Raw genomic sequence first — 19,172 nt, forward strand, 5'->3', positions numbered from 1 at the left:
AAAATATTTTGTTTATTGATTTAACCTTAAGTAGACCAAGCTGGTCTCAAACTTGTGGCAATCCTCTTCCCTCTGCCTCTGGACTATTGAGATTATAGCTGTGTGTCATGCGCAGCTCAGAACTCTGTTAACAAGTGAGTTAATCCAACCATCTAGAGTACAGGTAGGAGGGTTGCTGTGAGGTGGAGGCTAGCCTGTGGTATAGTGAGTCCTGGGCTAGCCGAGGCCATAGTGTGAGGTGCTGTCCCAAAGTATCCCACATCTAAAAAATGATAAATGAATAAAAAGATGTTCTCATGGTGCACAATTTGAATTTTTTCTTTTTTTCCCTTGATGCATGACTATTTTATTTTGATCAAATTGAGATCCACCTCTCGCTCCCCTCACCAGCTCCTCCTGGGTCCCTGTCTCTCATCCTCCTCCAACTCAGTGTCCTTCTGTGTTCTCTATACATTTGTGGCTGTAACCTAGTGAGTCCGTTTAGTGTTGCTGCATACACATGGGTAGCGGGCTGTCCACTGAAGCAGGGCCTGGGCCTGGAGAGAGCTGACCAGCTCCCCGTAAAACTGCTGTGGCTTCTGAACTAGGAGTAGGCCTTGTGACACCCACTATCCCTGCTTGAGTGCTGGCCGGCTTGATCTTGTGTAGCTGCATAGCTGTTGAGAGGTCACTAGGACAAACACCTGGGACTCTGGAGGACACTATGTGGCTCTCACAGTCTTTCCTTCATCTGGGTTGTTCTCTGAGTTTTGGGTGAGAGGGTGTGGGAAACACACGTCATAGGGAGTTGGAAATACTTCCTCTTTGACCTAAGGGTCTCTGGCTTGCTCTCACCATGCCTTAGATCGTAGCTACTGGCAAAGTTGAACAACTAGATGTGCAAGATTCATGTATTGTACCAAAGCAGCTCAGTTTTGGGTTTTCAGGTCAAAAGCTTGCACTGAGCTCAATCCCAGGGACCACGTGATGGCTCACATCCATCTATAATGAGATCTGCTTCCCTCCTCTGGTGGACAGGCACCTATGCAGGCTAAACATAGTAAACATAATAAATAAATACACCGTGGATAACAAAACAAAACAAAAACATCAATAAAATATTCACAATCCAGAACATCTATCAATGTAATCCAAAATAGAAACACTCTGAAAGAAAAACATTCAGATGATCATCTCATCAAATGCAGAAAGAGCCTTGGACAAAATCCAACACTCTTTCATGGTAAAAGTCTTGTAGAGATCGGGGTACAAGGCCCATTCCTTAATATAATAACGGCTCTGTACACTAAGTCAACAGCCAACATCAAATTAAATGAATGGAAACTGAAAGCTCTTTTCCTATAATCAAGGACAAAAAAAAGTCGGCCCACACTCTCTCTATATCACTTCAATTTAGTGCTGGAAGTTCTAGCTACAGCAATAGACAACTAAAGGAGATCAGGGATTACACATTGGAAAGGAAGAAGTCAAAGTATCCTTGTCTATGAGATGATATGAGACTATACCCAAGTGACCCCCAAAATAGTAACAGACAAGTCTTACAGCTGATAAACACCTTAGGTTATGTGATGGGATAAAATAATTAACACAGAAGTAAATAATGAGCAGCCCTTCAGAACCTAATGATGCAACATACCTAATTTCATGGCACACACTCAAAGCAGTGCAAAGATGAAAGTTGATAGCACTAAACGCCTTCATAAGGAGATTAGAAACATCTCATATAGGAGACTTAACACATCTGGAAGCCCTAGGGGGAAAAAGAAAAAGAAGCAGAAACACCCAAGAGGAGTAGACAAATGGAAGTCATCAAACTCAAGGTTCTAATCACTAATTAGAAACAAAGAGGCCAGGTGTGGTTGCACACGCCTTCAATGCAAGCATTCGGGAGGCAGAACCAGGCAGATCTTGTGAGTTGGAGGCCAACCTGGTCTACAAAGCAAGTCCAGGACAGCCAAAGTTACACAGAGAAAACCTGTCTCAAAACATTGGGGTGGGGGATGGGCATGGGGAGAGAGAGACAGAGACAGAGAGACAGAGACAGAGAAGAAAAAGAAAAAGAAGTGGAAAAAGTGGTCAAAGAATCGGTGGGGCTGGAGAGATGGCTCAGAGGTTAGGAGTACCATCTGTTCTTCCAAAGTTCCTGAGTGCAATTCCCAGCACCCACGTGATGCCTTACAACCACCTGTAATGATTCCTGGTGATTTCTTGTGGTAGGCAGGCACACGTGCAGGGCAGAACATTGTATAAATAATAAAACAAAACAAAAACTTTTTTAAAAAGTCAAAGAATCAATAGAACCCAGAGCTTGTTAATTTGACAAAATCAACAAGATAGACAAACTGTTGGCCAAAGTAACTAAAAGGAAGAGAGATGCTATCCAAATCAACCAAATCAGAAATGAAAAGAGAGGCAGGACAACAGACACTGAAGAAACACAAGGAATCCTTAGATCTTACTTCCAAAGCCTATACACGTCCAAATTTTACAACCTACAGGAAATGTATGATTTTCTCAATGAATTGCCTTTGCCAAAGTTGAAGCAACATCAGAGAAACACATTAAATAGTACTACCTGCCTGAACCTAGGAAGGTCCAAGGCCTGCAACTTAGAACAATACAGTAGATGATCACTGAGTGTTGAGTTATAGAGACCTGGATGCTGTATTGGAGTTAGGAAGGCAATATCCAAGCTAGGCATGGTGCAGCAAGTCTTTAAGGCAGAGGCAGGCCGATTTCTGTGAGTTTGAGGCCAACTTATTCAGGACACACAGTGCTGTTACGCAAGGAAACCCAGTCCTCGAAAATCAACAACAACCCCCACCAAAAGGTAAAGACAACAAAAAAGGATGGCAACATCCTGCCATGTTGTTTCCTTCCAAAAGCTGAAGAAGTCCCCAAGCCTAGATCCCATCCAATCAGCTTAAAATCTTCCTCTAGACATCCAGACACATTGTGTTGAGCACAAAGGTGGTTCTTCTTGTGTTTTGCTAATCAAAGGGATGGAGTGCGGACCTCCCTGTTGCTTCCCACCTGGTTCCTTGGATGTTACCTGATTAAGGATTTTGGCAAAAGATGTCAACCTTAGAGACAGGCAGGTGTCCTAATCTGGCTCTCTATGCCAGATTATGCCTTTCACTGGTCAGTGTTGGTTCAGCTTTCAAATCATCTGTGTCTGGTGCTCAATGCCTCACGGGGAGGCTAGTTTGAAGCCGTAAGTAGGCACACCTCAAGTCTAGATCACACATTGAGATCTGATCTATAGTTTTGTGAATGCCAAGCAAGGACTTTCCTACCTGAGTTACAGACGGAGAAATCCCTGCCAAAAACGTTCTGGATGCAAAACATCCTCCTGCCTCAGCCTTCTGAGCATCTGCTGAAGTAGTAGAAGATGGGTAAAGGATGAAGTTCAGTTCTTTTTTCCCTGGAACCAGCAAGATACTGTATGTTTTCAGGAACAGGTTAACCCCTCCACCCCGAGAGGACTCACACTCTGGACCATGCTGGACACAAATGAATCAGCACGGCCACGTGAGATGTCTCACACAGTCCTACATCCTAGCAGCAGGAAGGCTGAGGCAGGAGGACCGCTGTGACTTGGAACTAGAAGTAACTCTTAGCTATAGAACAACGGTGTCTCAGAAAACAATCCAAAACCAAGGACATCAAGAGCAAATAGAAGACTAAACAGTAAACGGACAAGCAACAAAATGGAAGGATTTGGAGGAAAGAAGCCAATGGACTCATGATTTTCATCCTCTTCTGTTTTTGTTTTGTTTGCTTTGCTCCAGAAAGCCTTGCTTCAATGTAGAAACTGGGAAAATCCGGGGTGGGATTAGCAGTCTGGGACTCAACTATCTGGTCACATGGCAGCTGTGGTTGGGAGGTGTGGCCTTCCCAGGGACAGCCTGAGCCTCAGGGTATATAAAGGCTTCAGGGGAGCCACAGGAGCCATTTTGGGACCTGAAGCCTGCAGTCCCAGCCGGAATCGACAGGGATCCAGAGACGCTGTGCTCATTGGTGCTCAGAACCTGTAAGTCACTTCCTTCTAAAGGGCCAGGCCCCATGAAAGACAGATAGAAGACATTCATTGATTGTGTATGTTTGTTTCTTTATTTACTATTTATTTATTTTGGTTTCTAAAAGATTCAATTCTAGATGACTAGAATTAAAAAAAGCTTTTTTATTTAAAATGCAGGTTTTTTTTTTTGTTGTTGTTGTTCCTTAGACAAAACTTTAAGTGATACAGGATGAAGGAACAAGCCCATTTCGTAGATGACCTCAGGTTTCCCCAGTTTGAGAGACAATATGTGTAAGTTGGGTGTGTAAACATCCTGTAGTCTCTTTGCTGCAGATTTGTGACATGATCTATGTGTACTTGCCACTCAAAGATGGTACTCAGCTTTCAGGGTGCCGGGTCCCCTTTCCCAGTGAGGATGGGATTGGTTAGGGCATTGGCTATGGATGCATGTGTGCCCCTTGGTTGTCCTTGTAAGAGGCACCCAATGCTGTCGGGGAGAAAGTTTGGCATTGAGACCACCATTGACATCAAAGGCTTAAGTGGACAAGCAATCACTAACTGTGAGCGAGCGTGAGTGATCCAGGGATGTTGAGGAAGTGGTTTAATCCTTTTCCTGACCATCTCTTCTTGCCTGAATGTTTCCCCAGGAGTCTTGTGACTGAAGACCTTGCAGGATGAGTGTGCAGACCCCACCCACACTCCTGAAGCTGGCCAGGCAGGCTCTGCAGAGAGATGAGGCCTTGGCCATTTGCGGTCTGAGGATACTGCCTGTGGAGCTGCTCCCAGATCTGTTCAAGGAGGCCTTGACTGGCAGACAGCCTCGCCTGGTGAGGGCCATCGTGGCCACCTGGCCTTTTCCCCGTCTCCCTGTGGGGGCATGGATGGAGACCCCTGACTTGGAAACCTTCCAGGCTGTGCTAGCAGGAATAGATATATGGCTGACAAGAAAGAGTCACCCCAGGTAAGCAAGAAGCAAGAAGGATAGAAAGGAGCCTATGGGAGAGATGGTGGGGTCAGGGAGAATGGCTTCTCAACCAGTGGGTGGGAGGCTTCTGGTGATGCTCACGCAGGGATGCGGGGGCCTTGGCAGCTATTCTCTAGTTGTTGGAAGGACAGTGGACTATGGGCTGAAGCTGGGAGTAGAGTGGAAGGAGCCTACCGGGCAACCGCACAACCACTCATAACGGGACTAAGGGAAATAGAGAGTCCCTTAGTGGAAGGAAGAAGTGAGGTCTACACAAGCAGCTCTAGGAAAGCATCTGTAGTATGCATGTGGACCCGCTAGGTACCCTGTGTTGGCTGGAAAAGAAGCAGCTTTTGGCATGGGGAAAGCTGAGGTTAGAGCTGTGTGAAAATGCTGGCTCAGTGTGGGGTCTTGCCTTGTAGCTGACACTTGCCGTGATTTACCCACAGGAGGGGAAAGCTTCAGGTTCTAGACCTGAGGAAGGAACCCTATGGAGCGTGGAGCATCTGGGCTGCAGCAGAGGATGGTGGCTGCTCAGAGGAGCCTGTGGATGAGATGCAAGTTGAGAAGGTCCTTCCCAGATATGCCCTGAGGCCAAGGCGGAGAGGCTGGCCTCTCAAGGTGGTAGCTGACCTTTGCCTCAGGCCCGGCCTGCAGGAAGAAGAAGCATGCTTCTTGCAGTGGGCCCAGCAGAGACAGGGCTCCCTCCAGCTCTGCTGTGAGAAGATGCAGATCTGGGCTCAGCCTGTCCATGTGGTCAGACAGGTCTTGAACCTGTTTCCTCCAGAGCACATCTCGGACTTGGAACTGAACACAGAGTGGGGTGTGTACACGCTGGCACACTTTGCTCCCTGCTTGGGCCAGATGAGAAATCTTCGCAGATTCTCCCTGGCTCCCATCTCCCAGAACGTCTTCCAGATTGGCCGCAGCGCAACTGACAGAGAAGAGAAGTGTGTCCACAAGCTCCTTTCTCAGTTCTCCAGGCTTAAGTGTCTCCAGCATCTCTCCATGACTAGAGTCCACTTTCTCAGAGACCGCATGAGTCAGGCCCTTGGGTAAGTGAGGATGGGGAGCAGGGCGGGCTACCAGAGCAGACCTTTCTCTTTGATGGGAAGGATTAGTGGTTCATGATGCCTGCCAGTCCCTGGGAACACACCTACCTGTAGCTCTTCCCATTAGAAAGTGGACTTGTTTGGGTCTTGTTTCCCTGTCTACTGAGTCAAGTTCTCCAATGAGCACCCATGAAGGGGAGGACTGAAGTGTGCTGAAGAGAACGTAGGTCAGGCCTGGTAAGGGTGGGTCTGGATTCCTCTTGGTATCAGCCCAAGCAATCCAAGGGAAAAGGAACAGGAAGGGGAGAGTGCAGTCAGGAGTCCTGGGACTCAGCGCACAGTGTGGAGTGGGGCTCTGTGCTCAGATCTCTGCGGACAGGCTCGCTCTGCCCTGAGTTTTGTGTGAGCGACATGATTTCAGCCCAAGGAGAACTGAGTGCATGGCCAGAGTGGACAGTCTGGGTGTTTCCGTAAGGAGCAGAGTGACTGGCAGAGGCCAGGATGGAACCCAGTGTCATGGATGCCACAGGAAGCGTCCCTAGATCCGCTCAGGCGCATTCATGGGTTGGAACTGCTCCTTCCTGGCTGCTTCCTGGGCTTCTGGGCTGAGCTTGTTTGGGCTCAGGAGATGACCTGTGAGTTTGACCCCAGTGAGTGAGCGATTCCAACAGGGAGGATCTTGAAGAAGGCCCTTGCTGGGTGTGTCTCACCTTACTAGGGTCACCTGTGGACCTTCTCACCTCTGTCCACAGACCCTACTGGATACTCTCCTACACCCATTGCCTCACTATATCCCCTGGTGTATCCTCGGTGCCTGAAGAAGCCTTTGGAGACCCTTCGCATCACTCACCACAGATTTCCAGGTCAGACTGAATTCCCTTCTCTTGCTGCCCGAAGCTCTTTTCAGCTAAAACATCTGCACATGAGAGGTGTGGTCTTAAGGGCTTTGGATGGGATGGCTCTCCGAGTTCTCCTGAAAACGTGGCAGACACTCTGCAGACCCTGGAACTTGACCGGTTGTAAGAGAAGGACTCTCAGCTCACTGTCCTCATCCCTGCCGCTCAGCAAGTGCTGCCAGCTGACCCAGCTCAGTCTCTATGGGAATGAATTCTCCAGGCCCATCCTGGGTGACCTTTTGCAGCACACAGCCCACTGGAGCAGATGAGTGTGGACAGTCCCTGCCCCCACGGAGTGCTATGGTGCTTTGGGTTCTGTCTTCGGATAGAGATTACCCAGCACTGTCCTCAGCTGTGTAGAGACCTCAGGCCATAAGGCAGCCCAAGTGCATCTCCTTTGCTACAGAGATCTGCCCTAGATCTGGACTGCGCTACTTCTATCAACCGGGATCCGGACTGCGTTATTGCTGGGGGAGGAGGAAAACCTGACACTCTGGAGTTTGAAGAAAAGGGAAGACTTGGGCTGCCTGCATCGCTCATGTCATGTGCCCAGATCCTGTGGCTTCAAACTGTGTTTCAGATTGCTGGAAACCAATGATGTGTGGTTAGTTGATTTTGGAGGCTGAAGTTGACCTGGATGAAACTGGGCTGTGGGAATAGGGCTGTTTGGTGTCAGTGAGACAGTTTGCATTGATAAGTGGCCTCTGTCCTGCCTGGGTCTGCAGTGGCTTTATCCTGCACCTGGCAGCCTGTCTGAGCTCCCTCTGGGGTCTTTTTCAGTTCTTACCCTCACAACCAGGGTTAGGGTCAGGAGGTTCAATGACTTCCTGAGAAAGCCTGGTAGCTAATGAGTGAGGCCCAGGTCCATATCAAGTGGCCTTTAGGGTTAAATCTTGTTTTGTGGCACTCCGTTCATCCTTGTCCTTTGCCTGCACAACAGTAGTTACAAGCCTCTTGTGTACCTTTTCCATTATACGCACAAAAAGTATCAACTACTGCAGTCAACATAGACACAGCTCGGATGAAGGAGAATTCTGTTGCTCACGGACAATCAACATTCACACTGTCAGGCCCCAGGGCAGCATGGACCCGTGACTGGTGGCCGAAGGGATAGATCGTATAGCACAGGGCCAAGAGACCAGGGTTGTCACTGTTGAGACTCCTTTCATTCTAAAACACTTCTTTCTGGTGAGTTGAAAGAGTCATGGATTCAGGGCTGGTCTTGGACCTTTGAACTTTTTGTCTCAGGAAGATTAACACCAAGAACCAGTCTGTGCAGCCAGCATGACGCATGTCTCCAGGCACATAGTCCTTGGGACTCCAAACTCCATGAAGCAGCCGGACGGTATAGAAACGTGTGGAGTAATACACGAGCGCCTGTGCAGCATAAAACTCTTACTCCACAAAAGAATGGTCTATTGCGTCTCCCATTGTACCCTCTGTATGCATTTCTTTTGAGAAATATTTCCCAGGCCTAGCCAGTATATGCCACCTCTTCTTGTGGTGTGATATCAATAAAACTATTTCTCATTGCACAGTTTTCGTTGGTACTCTATGTCTTGAACACACAGACATGGGCTCTTTGTTCCACTGTTCTTGGTGTTTTCTGAATTCCATAAAGTATCTAAGTTTAAGGGCTCTTCAACAAATTCTCCATGGACAGTAATGTGAAGGTTCCCAAATCTGGCTAGGTACATAAAGTTCTTAGGCGGGATGGGCGCCATGTGGACATCTAGGCCAGCTTAGAGTACCGAGAAAAGCATTGTCTTAGATCAAAAGCACACACCACCCCTAGAAAGAGAGAGCTAGCTCAGAGGTGAAGAGCTCTTGTTGCTATTTCAGAGGACCAAAGTCAGTTTCCAGCACTCACATCCTGTGGCTCTCAACTGGAACTCAAGGTCCAGGTGGCAGGTGCACCTTTTGGCCTGTGTGGATCCCTACTTTCATATTCACAAACCTAAACAACACACATAGATATAAACCTAACTTGAAAAGCTATCAAAGATTTAAAAAAATTCAATTGTTTCAAGTTTAACCATAAGCAACATTGCATTACTCACTCCATGTAGTGAGCACACCATGATGCACACACCACAGAAGTATAAATTTAGACATAGAATTCCAGACCGAGCTCTCTCATGAACATAGATGCAAAAACAGTCAATAAGGGCTTTAGAGATGGCCATGAGGTTAAGAGCACTGGCTGCCCTTCAAGAAGTTCTGAGTTCAATCCCAATATCCACATGATGGCCCACAGCCATCTCTAATGAGATCTGCTTCCTTCTGCTCCTCTGGCCGGCAGGCACCTAGGCAAGCTAAATATCGCATAGGTAATAAAAAAAATACACTATAGATAATAATAAAAACCAACCACAAACCTAAATAAAATCCTAATCATCCATCAATAATCCAAAACAGAAACACTCTGAAAGAAAAACAATCAGATGATCATCTCATCAAATGCTGAAAGAGACTTGGACAAAATCCAACACTCTTTCATGATAAAAGTCCTGTAGAGATCAGAATACAAGGCCCATTCCTAAATATAATAATGGCTCTGTACACTAAGTCAACAGCCAACATCAAATTAAATGAATGGAAACTGAAAGCTCTTTTCCTATAATCAGGGACAAAAAAAGTCTTCCCACTCTCTCAATATCACTGCAATTTAGTGCTGGAAGTTCTAGCTGGAGCAGTAGACAACTAAAGGGAGATCAGGGATTACAAAGTAGAAAGGAAGAAGTCAAAGTATCCTTGTCTAGATGATATGACACTGTACTCAAGTGACATCCAAATACTACCAGACAAGTCTTCCAGCTGATAAACACCTTAGTTTTATCCCAGGTGGTGGGATAAAATAAGTAACTCAAAAGTAAAAAATCAGCAGCCCTCCTAAAAATGAAGATGCAACATACCCAAACTTGTGGCACACACTGAAAGCAATGCAAAGATGAAAGTTCATAACAGTAAGCGCCTTCATAAAGAGATTAGAAACATCTCATATAGGAGACTTAAGGACACACCTGGAAGCCCTAGGGGGGAAAAAATAAAAAGGAGCAGAAACACCCAAGAGGAGTAGAGAAATGGAAGTCATCAAACTCAAGGTTCAAATCACCAATTAGAAACAAAGAAGCCAGGTGTGGTGACACATGCCTTTAATGCAAGCATTCAGGAGGCAGAAGCAGGCAGATCTTGTGAGTTGGAGGCCAACCTGGTCTACAAAGCAAGTCCAGGTCGCCAAGGCTACACAGAGAAAACCTGTGTCAAAACATGCATGGCAGGGTGAGAGAGAGAAAGAGAAGAGAAAAGAAAAAAAAGAAGAGAGAAAGAACAAAAGAATGAAAGACAGAAAGAAAGAAAGAAAGAAGAGGAAAAGTCAAAGATTCAGGAGGCTGGAGAGATGGCTCAGAGACTGAGAGCACCGTCTGCTCTTCCAAATGTCCTGAGTTCAATTACAGCAACCACATGGTTGCTTACAACTACCTGTAACGAGATCTGGTGCCTTGTTGTGGTAGGCAGGCACACATGTGGGCAGACCACTGTATAAATATCTAAAAACAAACAAACAAACAAATAAACAAACAAAAACAAAACAAAACAAAAAAACTTTAAAAAAGTCAAAGAATCAACAAATTCCCAGAGGTTGTTAATTAGAGAAAATCAACAAGATAGACAAACTGTTGGCCAAAGTAACTAAAAGCAAGAGAGATGCTATCCAAATCAACCAAATCAGAAATGAAAAGGGAGGCAGGACAACAGACACTGAAGAAACACAAAGAATCATTAGATGTAACTTTCAAAGGCTACACCTGGAAATTTTACAATCTACAGGAAATGGATGCTTTTCTCGATGAATTGCATTTGCCAAAGTTGAATCAGCATCAGAGGAACACATTAAATAGTCCTACCTGCCTGAAACTAGGAAGGTCCAAGGCCTGCAACTTAGAACAATACAGTAGATGATCACTGAGTGTTGAGTTATAGAGACCTGGATGCTGTATTGGAGTTAGGAAGGCAATATCCAAGCTAGGCATGGTGCAGCAAGTCTTTAAGGCAGAGGCAGGCCGATTTCTGTGAGTTTGAGGCCAACTTATTCAGGACACACAGTGCTGTTACGCAAGGAAACCCAGTCCTCGAAAATCAACAACAACCCCCACCAAAGGTAAAGACAAACAAAAAGGATGGCAACATCCTGCCATGTTGTTTCCTTCCAAAAGCTGAAGAAGTCCCCAAGCCTAGATCCCATCCAATCAGCTTAAAATCTTCCTCTAGACATCCAGACACATTGTGTTGAGCACAAAGGTGGTTCTTCTTGTGTTTTGCTAATCAAAGGGATGGAGTGCGGACCTCCCTGTTGCTTCCCACCTGGTTCCTTGGATGTTACCTGATTAAGGATTTTGGCAAAAGATGTCAACCTTAGAGACAGGCAGGTGTCCTAATCTGGCTCTCTATGCCAGATTATGCCTTTCACTGGTCAGTGTTGGTTCAGCTTTCAAATCATCTGTGTCTGGTGCTCAATGCCTCACGGGGAGGCTAGTTTGAAGCCGTAAGTAGGCACACCTCAAGTCTAGATCACACATTGAGATCTGATCTATAGTTTTTGTGAATGCCAAGCAAGGACTTTCCTACCTGAGTTACAGACGGAGAAATCCCTGCCAAAAACGTTCTGGATGCAAAACATCCTCCTGCCTCAGCCTTCTGAGCATCTGCTGAAGTAGTAGAAGATGGGTAAAGGATGAAGTTCAGTTCTTTTTTCCCTGGAACCAGCAAGATACTGTATGTTTTCAGGAACAGGTTAACCCCTCCACCCCGAGAGGACTCACACTCTGGACCATGCTGGACACAAATGAATCAGCACGGCCACGTGAGATGTCTCACACAGTCCTACATCCTAGCAGCAGGAAGGCTGAGGCAGGAGGACCGCTGTGACTTGGAACTAGAAGTAACTCTTAGCTATAGAACAACGGTGTCTCAGAAAACAATCCAAAACCAAGGACATCAAGAGCAAATAGAAGACTAAACAGTAAACGGACAAGCAACAAAATGGAAGGATTTGGAGGAAAGAAGCCAATGGACTCATGATTTTCAATCCTCTTCTGTTTTTGTTTTGTTTGCTTTGCTCCAGAAAGCCTTGCTTCAATGTAGAAACTGGGAAAATCCGGGGTGGGATTAGCAGTCTGGGACTCAACTATCTGGTCACATGGCAGCTGTGGTTGGGAGGTGTGGCCTTCCCAGGGACAGCCTGAGCCTCAGGGTATATAAAGGCTTCAGGGGAGCCACAGGAGCCATTTTGGGGCCTGAAGCCTGCAGTCCCAGCCGGAATCGACAGGGATCCAGAGACGCTGTGCTCATTGGTGCTCAGAACCTGTAAGTCACTTCCTTCTAAAGGGCCAGGCCCCATGAAAGACAGATAGAAGACATTCATTGATTGTGTATGTTTGTTTCTTTATTTACTATTTATTTATTTTGGTTTCTAAAAGATTCAATTCTAGATGACTAGAATTAAAAAAAGCTTTTTTATTTAAAATGCAGGTTTTTTTTTTTGTTGTTGTTGTTCCTTAGACAAAACTTTAAGTGATACAGGATGAAGGAACAAGCCCATTTCGTAGATGACCTCAGGTTTCCCCAGTTTGAGAGACAATATGTGTAAGTTGGGTGTGTAAACGTCCTGTAGTCTCTTTGTTGCAGATTTGTGACATGATCTATGTGTACTTGCCACTCAAAGATGGTACTCAGCTTTCAGGGTGCCGGGTCCCCTTTCCCAGTGAGGATGGGATTGGTTAGGGCATTGGCTATGGATGCATGTGTGCCCCTTGGTTGTCCTTGTAAGAGGCACCCAATGCTGTCAGGGAGAAAGTTTGGCTTTGAGACCACCATTGACATCAAGGGCTTAAGTGGACAAGCAATCACTAACTGTGAGCGAGCGTGAGTGATCCAGGGATGTTGAGGAAGTGGTTTAATCCTTTTCCTGACCATCTCTTCTTGCCTGAATGTTTCCCCAGGAGTCTTGTGACTGAAGACCTTGCAGGATGAGTGTGCAGACCCCACCCACACTCCTGAAGCTGGCCAGGCAGGCTCTGCAGAGAGATGAGGCCTTGGCCATTTGCGGTCTGAGGATACTGCCTGTGGAGCTGCTCCCAGATCTGTTCAAGGAGGGCCTTGACTGGCAGACAGCCTCGCCTGGTGAGGGCCATCGTGGCCACCTGGCCTTTTCCCCGTCTCCCTGTGGGGGCATGGATGGAGACCCCTGACTTGGAAACCTTCCAGGCTGTGCTAGCAGGAATAGATATATGGCTGACAAGAAAGAGTCACCCCAGGTAAGCAAGAAGCAAGAAGGATAGAAAGGAGCCTATGGGAGAGATGGTGGGGTCAGGGAGAATGGCTTCTCAACCAGTGGGTGGGAGGCTTCTGGTGATGCTCACGCAGGGATGCGGGGGCCTTGGCAGCTATTCTCTAGTTGTTGGAAGGACAGTGGACTATGGGCTGAAGCTGGGAGTAGAGTGGAAGGAGCCTACCGGGCAACCGCACAACCACTCATAACGGGACTAAGGGAAATAGAGAGTCCCTTAGTGGAAGGAAGAAGTGAGGTCTACACAAGCAGCTCTAGGAAAGCATCTGTAGTACGCATGTGGACCCGCTAGGTACCCTGTGTTGGCTGGAAAAGAAGCAGCCCTTGGCATGGGGAAAGCTGAGGTTAGAGCTGTGTGAAAACGCTGGCTCAGTGTGGGGTCTTGCCTTGTAGCTGACACTTGCCGTGATTTACCCACAGGAGGGGAAAGCTTCAGGTTCTAGACCTGAGGAAGGAACCCTATGGAGCGTGGAGCATCTGGGCTGCAGCAGAGGATGGTGGCTGCTCAGAGGAGCCTGTGGATGAGATGCAAGTTGAGAAGGTCCTTCCCAGATATGCCCTGAGGCCAAGGCGGAGAGGCTGGCCTCTCAAGGTGGTAGCTGACCTTTGCCTCAGGCCCGGCCTGCAGGAAGAAGAAGCATGCTTCTTGCAGTGGGCCCAGCAGAGACAGGGCTCCCTCCAGCTCAGCTGTGAGAAGATGCAGATCTGGGCTCAGCCTGTCCATGTGGTCAGACAGGTCTTGAACCTGTTTCCTCCAGAGCACATCTCGGACTTGGAACTGAACACAGAGTGGGGTGTGTACACGCTGGCACACTTTGCTCCCTGCTTGGGCCAGATGAGAAATCTTCGCAGATTCTCCCTGGCTCCCATCTCCCAGAACGTCTTCCAGATTGGCCGCAGCGCAACTGACAGAGAAGAGAAGTGTGTCCACAAGCTCCTTTCTCAGTTCTCCAGGCTTAAGTGTCTCCAGCATCTCTCCATGACTAGAGTCCACTTTCTCAGAGACCGCATGAGTCAGGCCCTTGGGTAAGTGAGGATGGGGAGCAGGGCGGGCTACCAGAGCAGACCTTTCTCTTTGATGGGAAGGATTAGTGGTTCATGATGCCTGCCAGTCCCTGGGAACACACCTACCTGTAGCTCTTCCCATTAGAAAGTGGACTTGTTTGGGTCTTGTTTCCCTGTCTACTGAGTCAAGTTCTCCAATGAGCACCCATGAAGGGGAGGACTGAAGTGTGCTGAAGAGTACGTAGGTCAGGCCTGGTAAGGGTGGGTCTGGATTCCTCTTGGTATCAGCCCAAGCAATCCAAGGGAAAAGGAACAGGAAGGGGAGAGTGCAGTCAGGAGTCCTGGGACTCAGCGCACAGTGTGGAGTGGGGCTCTGTGCTCAGATCTCTGCGGACAGGCTCGCTCTGCCCTGAGTTTTGTGTGAGCGACATGATTTCAGCCCAAGGAGAACTGAGTGCATGGCCAGAGTGGACAGTCTGGGTGTTCCGTAAGAGCAGAGTGACTGTGCAGAGGCCAGGATGGAACCCAGTGTCATGGAGGCCACAGGAAGCGTCCCTAGATCCGCTCAGGCCATTCATGGGTTGGAACTGCTCCTTCCTGGCTGCTTCCTGGGCTTCTGGGCTGAGCTGGGTTTGGGCTCAGGAGATGAACTGTGAGTTTGACCCCAGTGAGTGAGCAGATTCCAACAGGGAGGATCTTGAAGAAGGCCCTTGCTGGGTGTGTCCACCTGAACTAGGGTCACCTGGGACCTTCTCCCTCTGTCCACACCCTACTGGATACTCTCCTACACCCATTGCCTCAACTAATCCCCTGGTGTATCCCTAGGTGCCTGAAGAAGCCTTTGGAGACCCTGCGCATCACTCACCAACAGATTTCCAGGTCAGACTTGAATTCCCTCTCTTGCTGCCCGAAGCTCTTTCAGCTAAAACATCTGCACATGAGAGGTGTGGTCTTAAGGGCTTTGGATGGGATGGCTCTCCGAGTTCTCCTAGACAACGTGGCAGACACTCTGCAGACCCTGGACTTGACCGGTTGTAAGATGAAGGACTCTCAGCTCACTGTCCTCATCCCTGCCCTCAGCAAGTGCTGCCAGCTGACCCAGCTCAGTCTCTATGGGAATGAATTCTCCAGGCCCATCCTGGGTGACCTTTTGCAGCACACAGCCCACTGGAGCAAGATGAGTGTGGAACAGTACCCTGCCCCCACGGAGTGCTATGGTGCTTTGGGTTCTGTCTTCGTAGAGAGATTTACCCAGCACTGTCCTCAGCTGGTAGAGACACTCAGGGCCATAAGGCAGCCCAAGTGCATCTCCTTTGCTACAGAGATCTGCCCTAGATCTGGACGGCGCTACTTCTATCAACCGGGATCCAGACTGCGTTATTGCTGGGGGTAGGAGGAAAACCTGACATCTGGAGTTGAAGAAAAGGAAGACTTGGGCTGCCTGCATCGCTCATGTCATGTGCCCAGATCCTGTGGCTTCAAACTGTGTTCAGATTGCTGGAAACCAAATGATGTGTGGTTAGTTGGATTTTGGAGGCTGAAGTTGACCTGGAGGAAACTGGGGCTGTGGGAATAGGGCTGTTTTGGTGTCAGTGAGACAGTTTTGCATTGATAAGTGGCCTCTGTCCTGCCTGGGTCTGCAGTGGCTTTATCCTGCACCTGGCAGCCTGTCTGAGCTCCCTCTGGGGTCTTTTTCAGTTCTTACCCTCACAACCAGGGTTAGGGTCAGGAGGGTTCAATGACTTCCTGAGAAAGCCTGGTAGCTAATGAGTGAGGCCCAGGTCCAGATCAAAGTGGCCTTTAGAGGTTAAATCTTGTTTTGTGGCACTCGTTTCATCCTTGTCCTTTGCCTGCACAACAGTAGTTACAAGCCTCTTGTGTACCTTTTCCATTATACGCACAAAAAGTATCAACTACTGCAGTCAACATAGACACAGCTCGGATGAAGGAGAATTCTGTTGCTCACGGACAATCAACATTCACACTGTCAGGCCCCAGGGCAGCATGGACCCGTGACTGGTGGCCGAAGGGATAGATCGTATAGCACAGGGCCAAGAGACCAGGGTTGTCACTGTTGAGACTCCTTTCATTCTAAAACACTTCTTTCTGGTGAGTTGAAAGAGTCATGGATTCAGGGCTGGTCTTGGACCTTTGAACTTTTTGTCTCAGGAAGATTAACACCAAGAACCAGTCTGTGCAGCCAGCATGACGCATGTCTCCAGGCACATAGTCCTTGGGACTCCAAACTCCATGAAGCAGCCGGACGGTATAGAAACGTGTGGAGTAATACACGAGCGCCTGTGCAGCATAAAACTCTTACTCCACAAAAGAATGGTCTATTGCGTCTCCCATTGTACCCTCTGTATGCATTTCTTTTGAGAAATATTTCCCAGGCCTAGCCAGTATATGCCACCTCTTCTTGTGGTGTGATATCAATAAAACTATTTCTCATTGCACAGTTTTCGTTGGTACTCTGTGTCTTGAACACATAGACATGGGCTCTTTGTTCCACTGTTCTTGGTGTTTTCTGAATTCCATAAAGTATCTAAGTTTAAGGGCTCTTCAGCAAATTCTCCATGGACAGGAGTCCAAAGGAAAGCTGTTGACAGTAATGTGAAGGTTCAAAAATCTGGGTAAGTGCATAAAGTTCCCAGACAGGGTGGGCCCCATGTGGACATCCTTGCCAGCTTAGAGTATAGAGCAAAGCATTGTCTTAAATCAAAAGGACAAACGAACTCCTAGATTGACAGAGATGGCTCTGAGGTAAAGAGCTCCTGTTGCTATTTCAGAGGACCAATGTCAGTTTCCAGCACTCACATCCTGTGGCTCTTAACTGGACTTCAATGTCCAGGTGACAGGTCCACCTCTTCTGGCCTGTGTGATCCCTATTTTCATACTCACAACCCAAACAACACACAGAGATATAAACCTAACTTGAAAAGTTATCAAAAACAAAAGAAAGAAAAACAACTCAATAGTTCCAAATTGAATCATAAGAAACTTTGTATTATTCAGTCCATGAAGAAAAGACACCATGACACATAAACTACACAAAGATAATCAAAGATAGAGAATTCCAGACAGAGTTCCTTCATGAACATAGATGCAAAAACAGTCAATAAGGCCTTTAGAGATGGCTTTAGGTTAAGGGCACTGGCTGCTGTTCAAGAAGTTCTGAGTTCAATCCCAGTATCCACATGATGGCTCACAACCATCTCTAATGAGATCTGCTTCCCTCCTCTGGCGGGTGGGACCTATGAAAGCTAAACATTGCATACATAATAAAAAATACACCATAGTTAATAAAAAAAAAACCCCAAAACCTAAATAAAATCCTCAAAATCCTAGTCATCCATCAATGTAATCCAAAATAGAAACACTCTGAAAGAAAAACAATCAGATGATCATCTCATCAAATGCAGAAAAGAGCCTTTGACAAAATCCAACACTCTTTCATGGTAAAAGTCTTGTAGAGATCAGGGGTACAAGGCCCATTTCTAAATATAATAATAGCTCTGTACACTAAGTCAACAGCCAACATCAACTTAAATGGACAGAAACTGAAAGATCTTTTCCTATAATCAGGGACAAAAAAAGTCTGCCCACTCTCTCCATATCACTTCAGTGGAGTGCTGGAAGTTCTCGCTAGTGCAATAGACAACTAAAGGAGATCAGGGATTACACATTGGAAAGAAAGAAGTCAAAGTATCCTTATCTATGAGATGATATGACACTGTACTCAGGTTACCCGCAACATACTACCAGACAAGTCTTCCAGCTCATAAACACCTTAGTTTAGGTGGTGGGATAAAATAAGTAACTCAAAAGGAAAAAATCAGCAGCGCTCCTAAATTTGAAGTTGCAACATACCCAAATTTGTGGGACACACTGAAAGCAATGCAAAGATGAAAGTTCATAACAATAAGCGCCTTCATAAAGAGATTAGAAACATCTCATATAGGAGACTTAACAACACATCTGGAAGCCCTAGGGGGAAAAAGAAAAAGAAGCAGAAACACCCAAGAGGAGTAGACAAATGGAAGTCATCAAACTCAAGGTTGAAATCACTAATTAGAAACAAATAATCCAGGTGTGGTGGCACATGCCTTTAATGCAAGCATTCGGGAGGCAGAACCAGGCAGATCTTGTGAGTTGGAGGCCAACGTGGTCTACAAAGCAAGTCCAGGTCACCAAGGCTACACAGAGAAAACCTGGGTCAAAACATGCGTGGGAGGGTGAGAGAGGGAGAAAGAGAGGGGGGGAGAGAGAGAGAGAGGGAGAAAGAGAGAGAGAGAGAGAGAGAGAGAGAGAGAGAAGAAAAAGAAGGAAAGAAAGAAAGAAGGGGAAAAAGTCAAAGAATCTAGGGCTGGAGAGATGGTTCAGTGGTTAAGAGCACTGTCTGTTCTTCCAAAGGTCCTGAGTTCAATTCCCAGCAACCACATGATGGCTTACAACCATCTGTAATGAGATCTGGTGCCTTCTTGTGGTAGGCAGGCACCCATGTGGGCAGAACACTGTATAAATAATAAAACAAAACAAAACCTTTTTTAAAAAGTCAAAGAATCAACAAAACCCAGAGCAAGGACTTTCCTACCTGAGTTACAGGCAGAGATATCCCTGACAAAAACGTTCTGGATGCAAATCATCCTCCTGCCTCCGCCTTCTGAGCATCTGCTGAAGTAGTAGAAGATGGGTAAAGGATGAAGTTCAGTTCTTTTTTGTCCCTGCCTGGAACCGGCAAGATACTGTATCTTTTCAGGAACAGGTTAACCCCTCCAACCCCAGAGGACTCACACTCTGGACCATGCTGGACACAAATGAATCGGCACAGCCACGTGAGTTGGCTCACACAGTCCTAAATCCTAGAAACAGGAAGGCTGAGGCA

The 19,172-nt window shown here is 47.0% G+C and overlaps 1 protein-coding gene and 1 pseudogene across 1 annotated transcript; both read left to right on the forward strand.

Annotated features, from left to right (window-relative positions):
- The first annotated feature begins 4,695 nt into the window (after positions 1 to 4,695).
- LOC127207669 (PRAME family member 12-like) lies at positions 4,696 to 7,202 on the forward strand. The gene is made up of 3 exons (XM_051167095.1): positions 4,696 to 4,982; positions 5,438 to 6,037; positions 6,845 to 7,202. The coding sequence occupies exons 1-3, from the start codon at positions 4,696 to 4,698 to the stop codon at positions 7,200 to 7,202; spliced, it is 1,245 nt and encodes a 414-aa protein (XP_051023052.1).
- A 5,760-nt stretch (positions 7,203 to 12,962) lies between these two features.
- On the forward strand, positions 12,963 to 15,707 carry LOC127207249 (PRAME family member 12-like; annotated as a pseudogene).
- Positions 15,708 to 19,172: the final 3,465 nt, after the last annotated feature.

This window comes from Acomys russatus, chromosome 24, assembly GCF_903995435.1.
Source record: "Acomys russatus chromosome 24, mAcoRus1.1, whole genome shotgun sequence".
Classification (NCBI taxonomy): Eukaryota; Metazoa; Chordata; class Mammalia; order Rodentia; family Muridae; genus Acomys; species Acomys russatus.

What these genes read in the sequence shown, in the direction of transcription:
- LOC127207669 (XM_051167095.1), top strand. Translation starts at nt 4,696, where the DNA reads ATGAGTGTGCAGACCCCACCCACACTCCTGAAGCTGGCCAGGCAGGCT. An exon ending in ACAAGAAAGAGTCACCCCAG is followed by an intron (nt 4,983 to 5,437) that starts GTAAGCAAGAAG and finishes TACCCACAGGAG; the next exon opens with GGGAAAGCTTCAGGTTCTAG. An exon ending in GACCGCATGAGTCAGGCCCT is followed by an intron (nt 6,038 to 6,844) that starts TGGGTAAGTGAG and finishes CCTGGTGTATCC; the next exon opens with TCGGTGCCTGAAGAAGCCTT.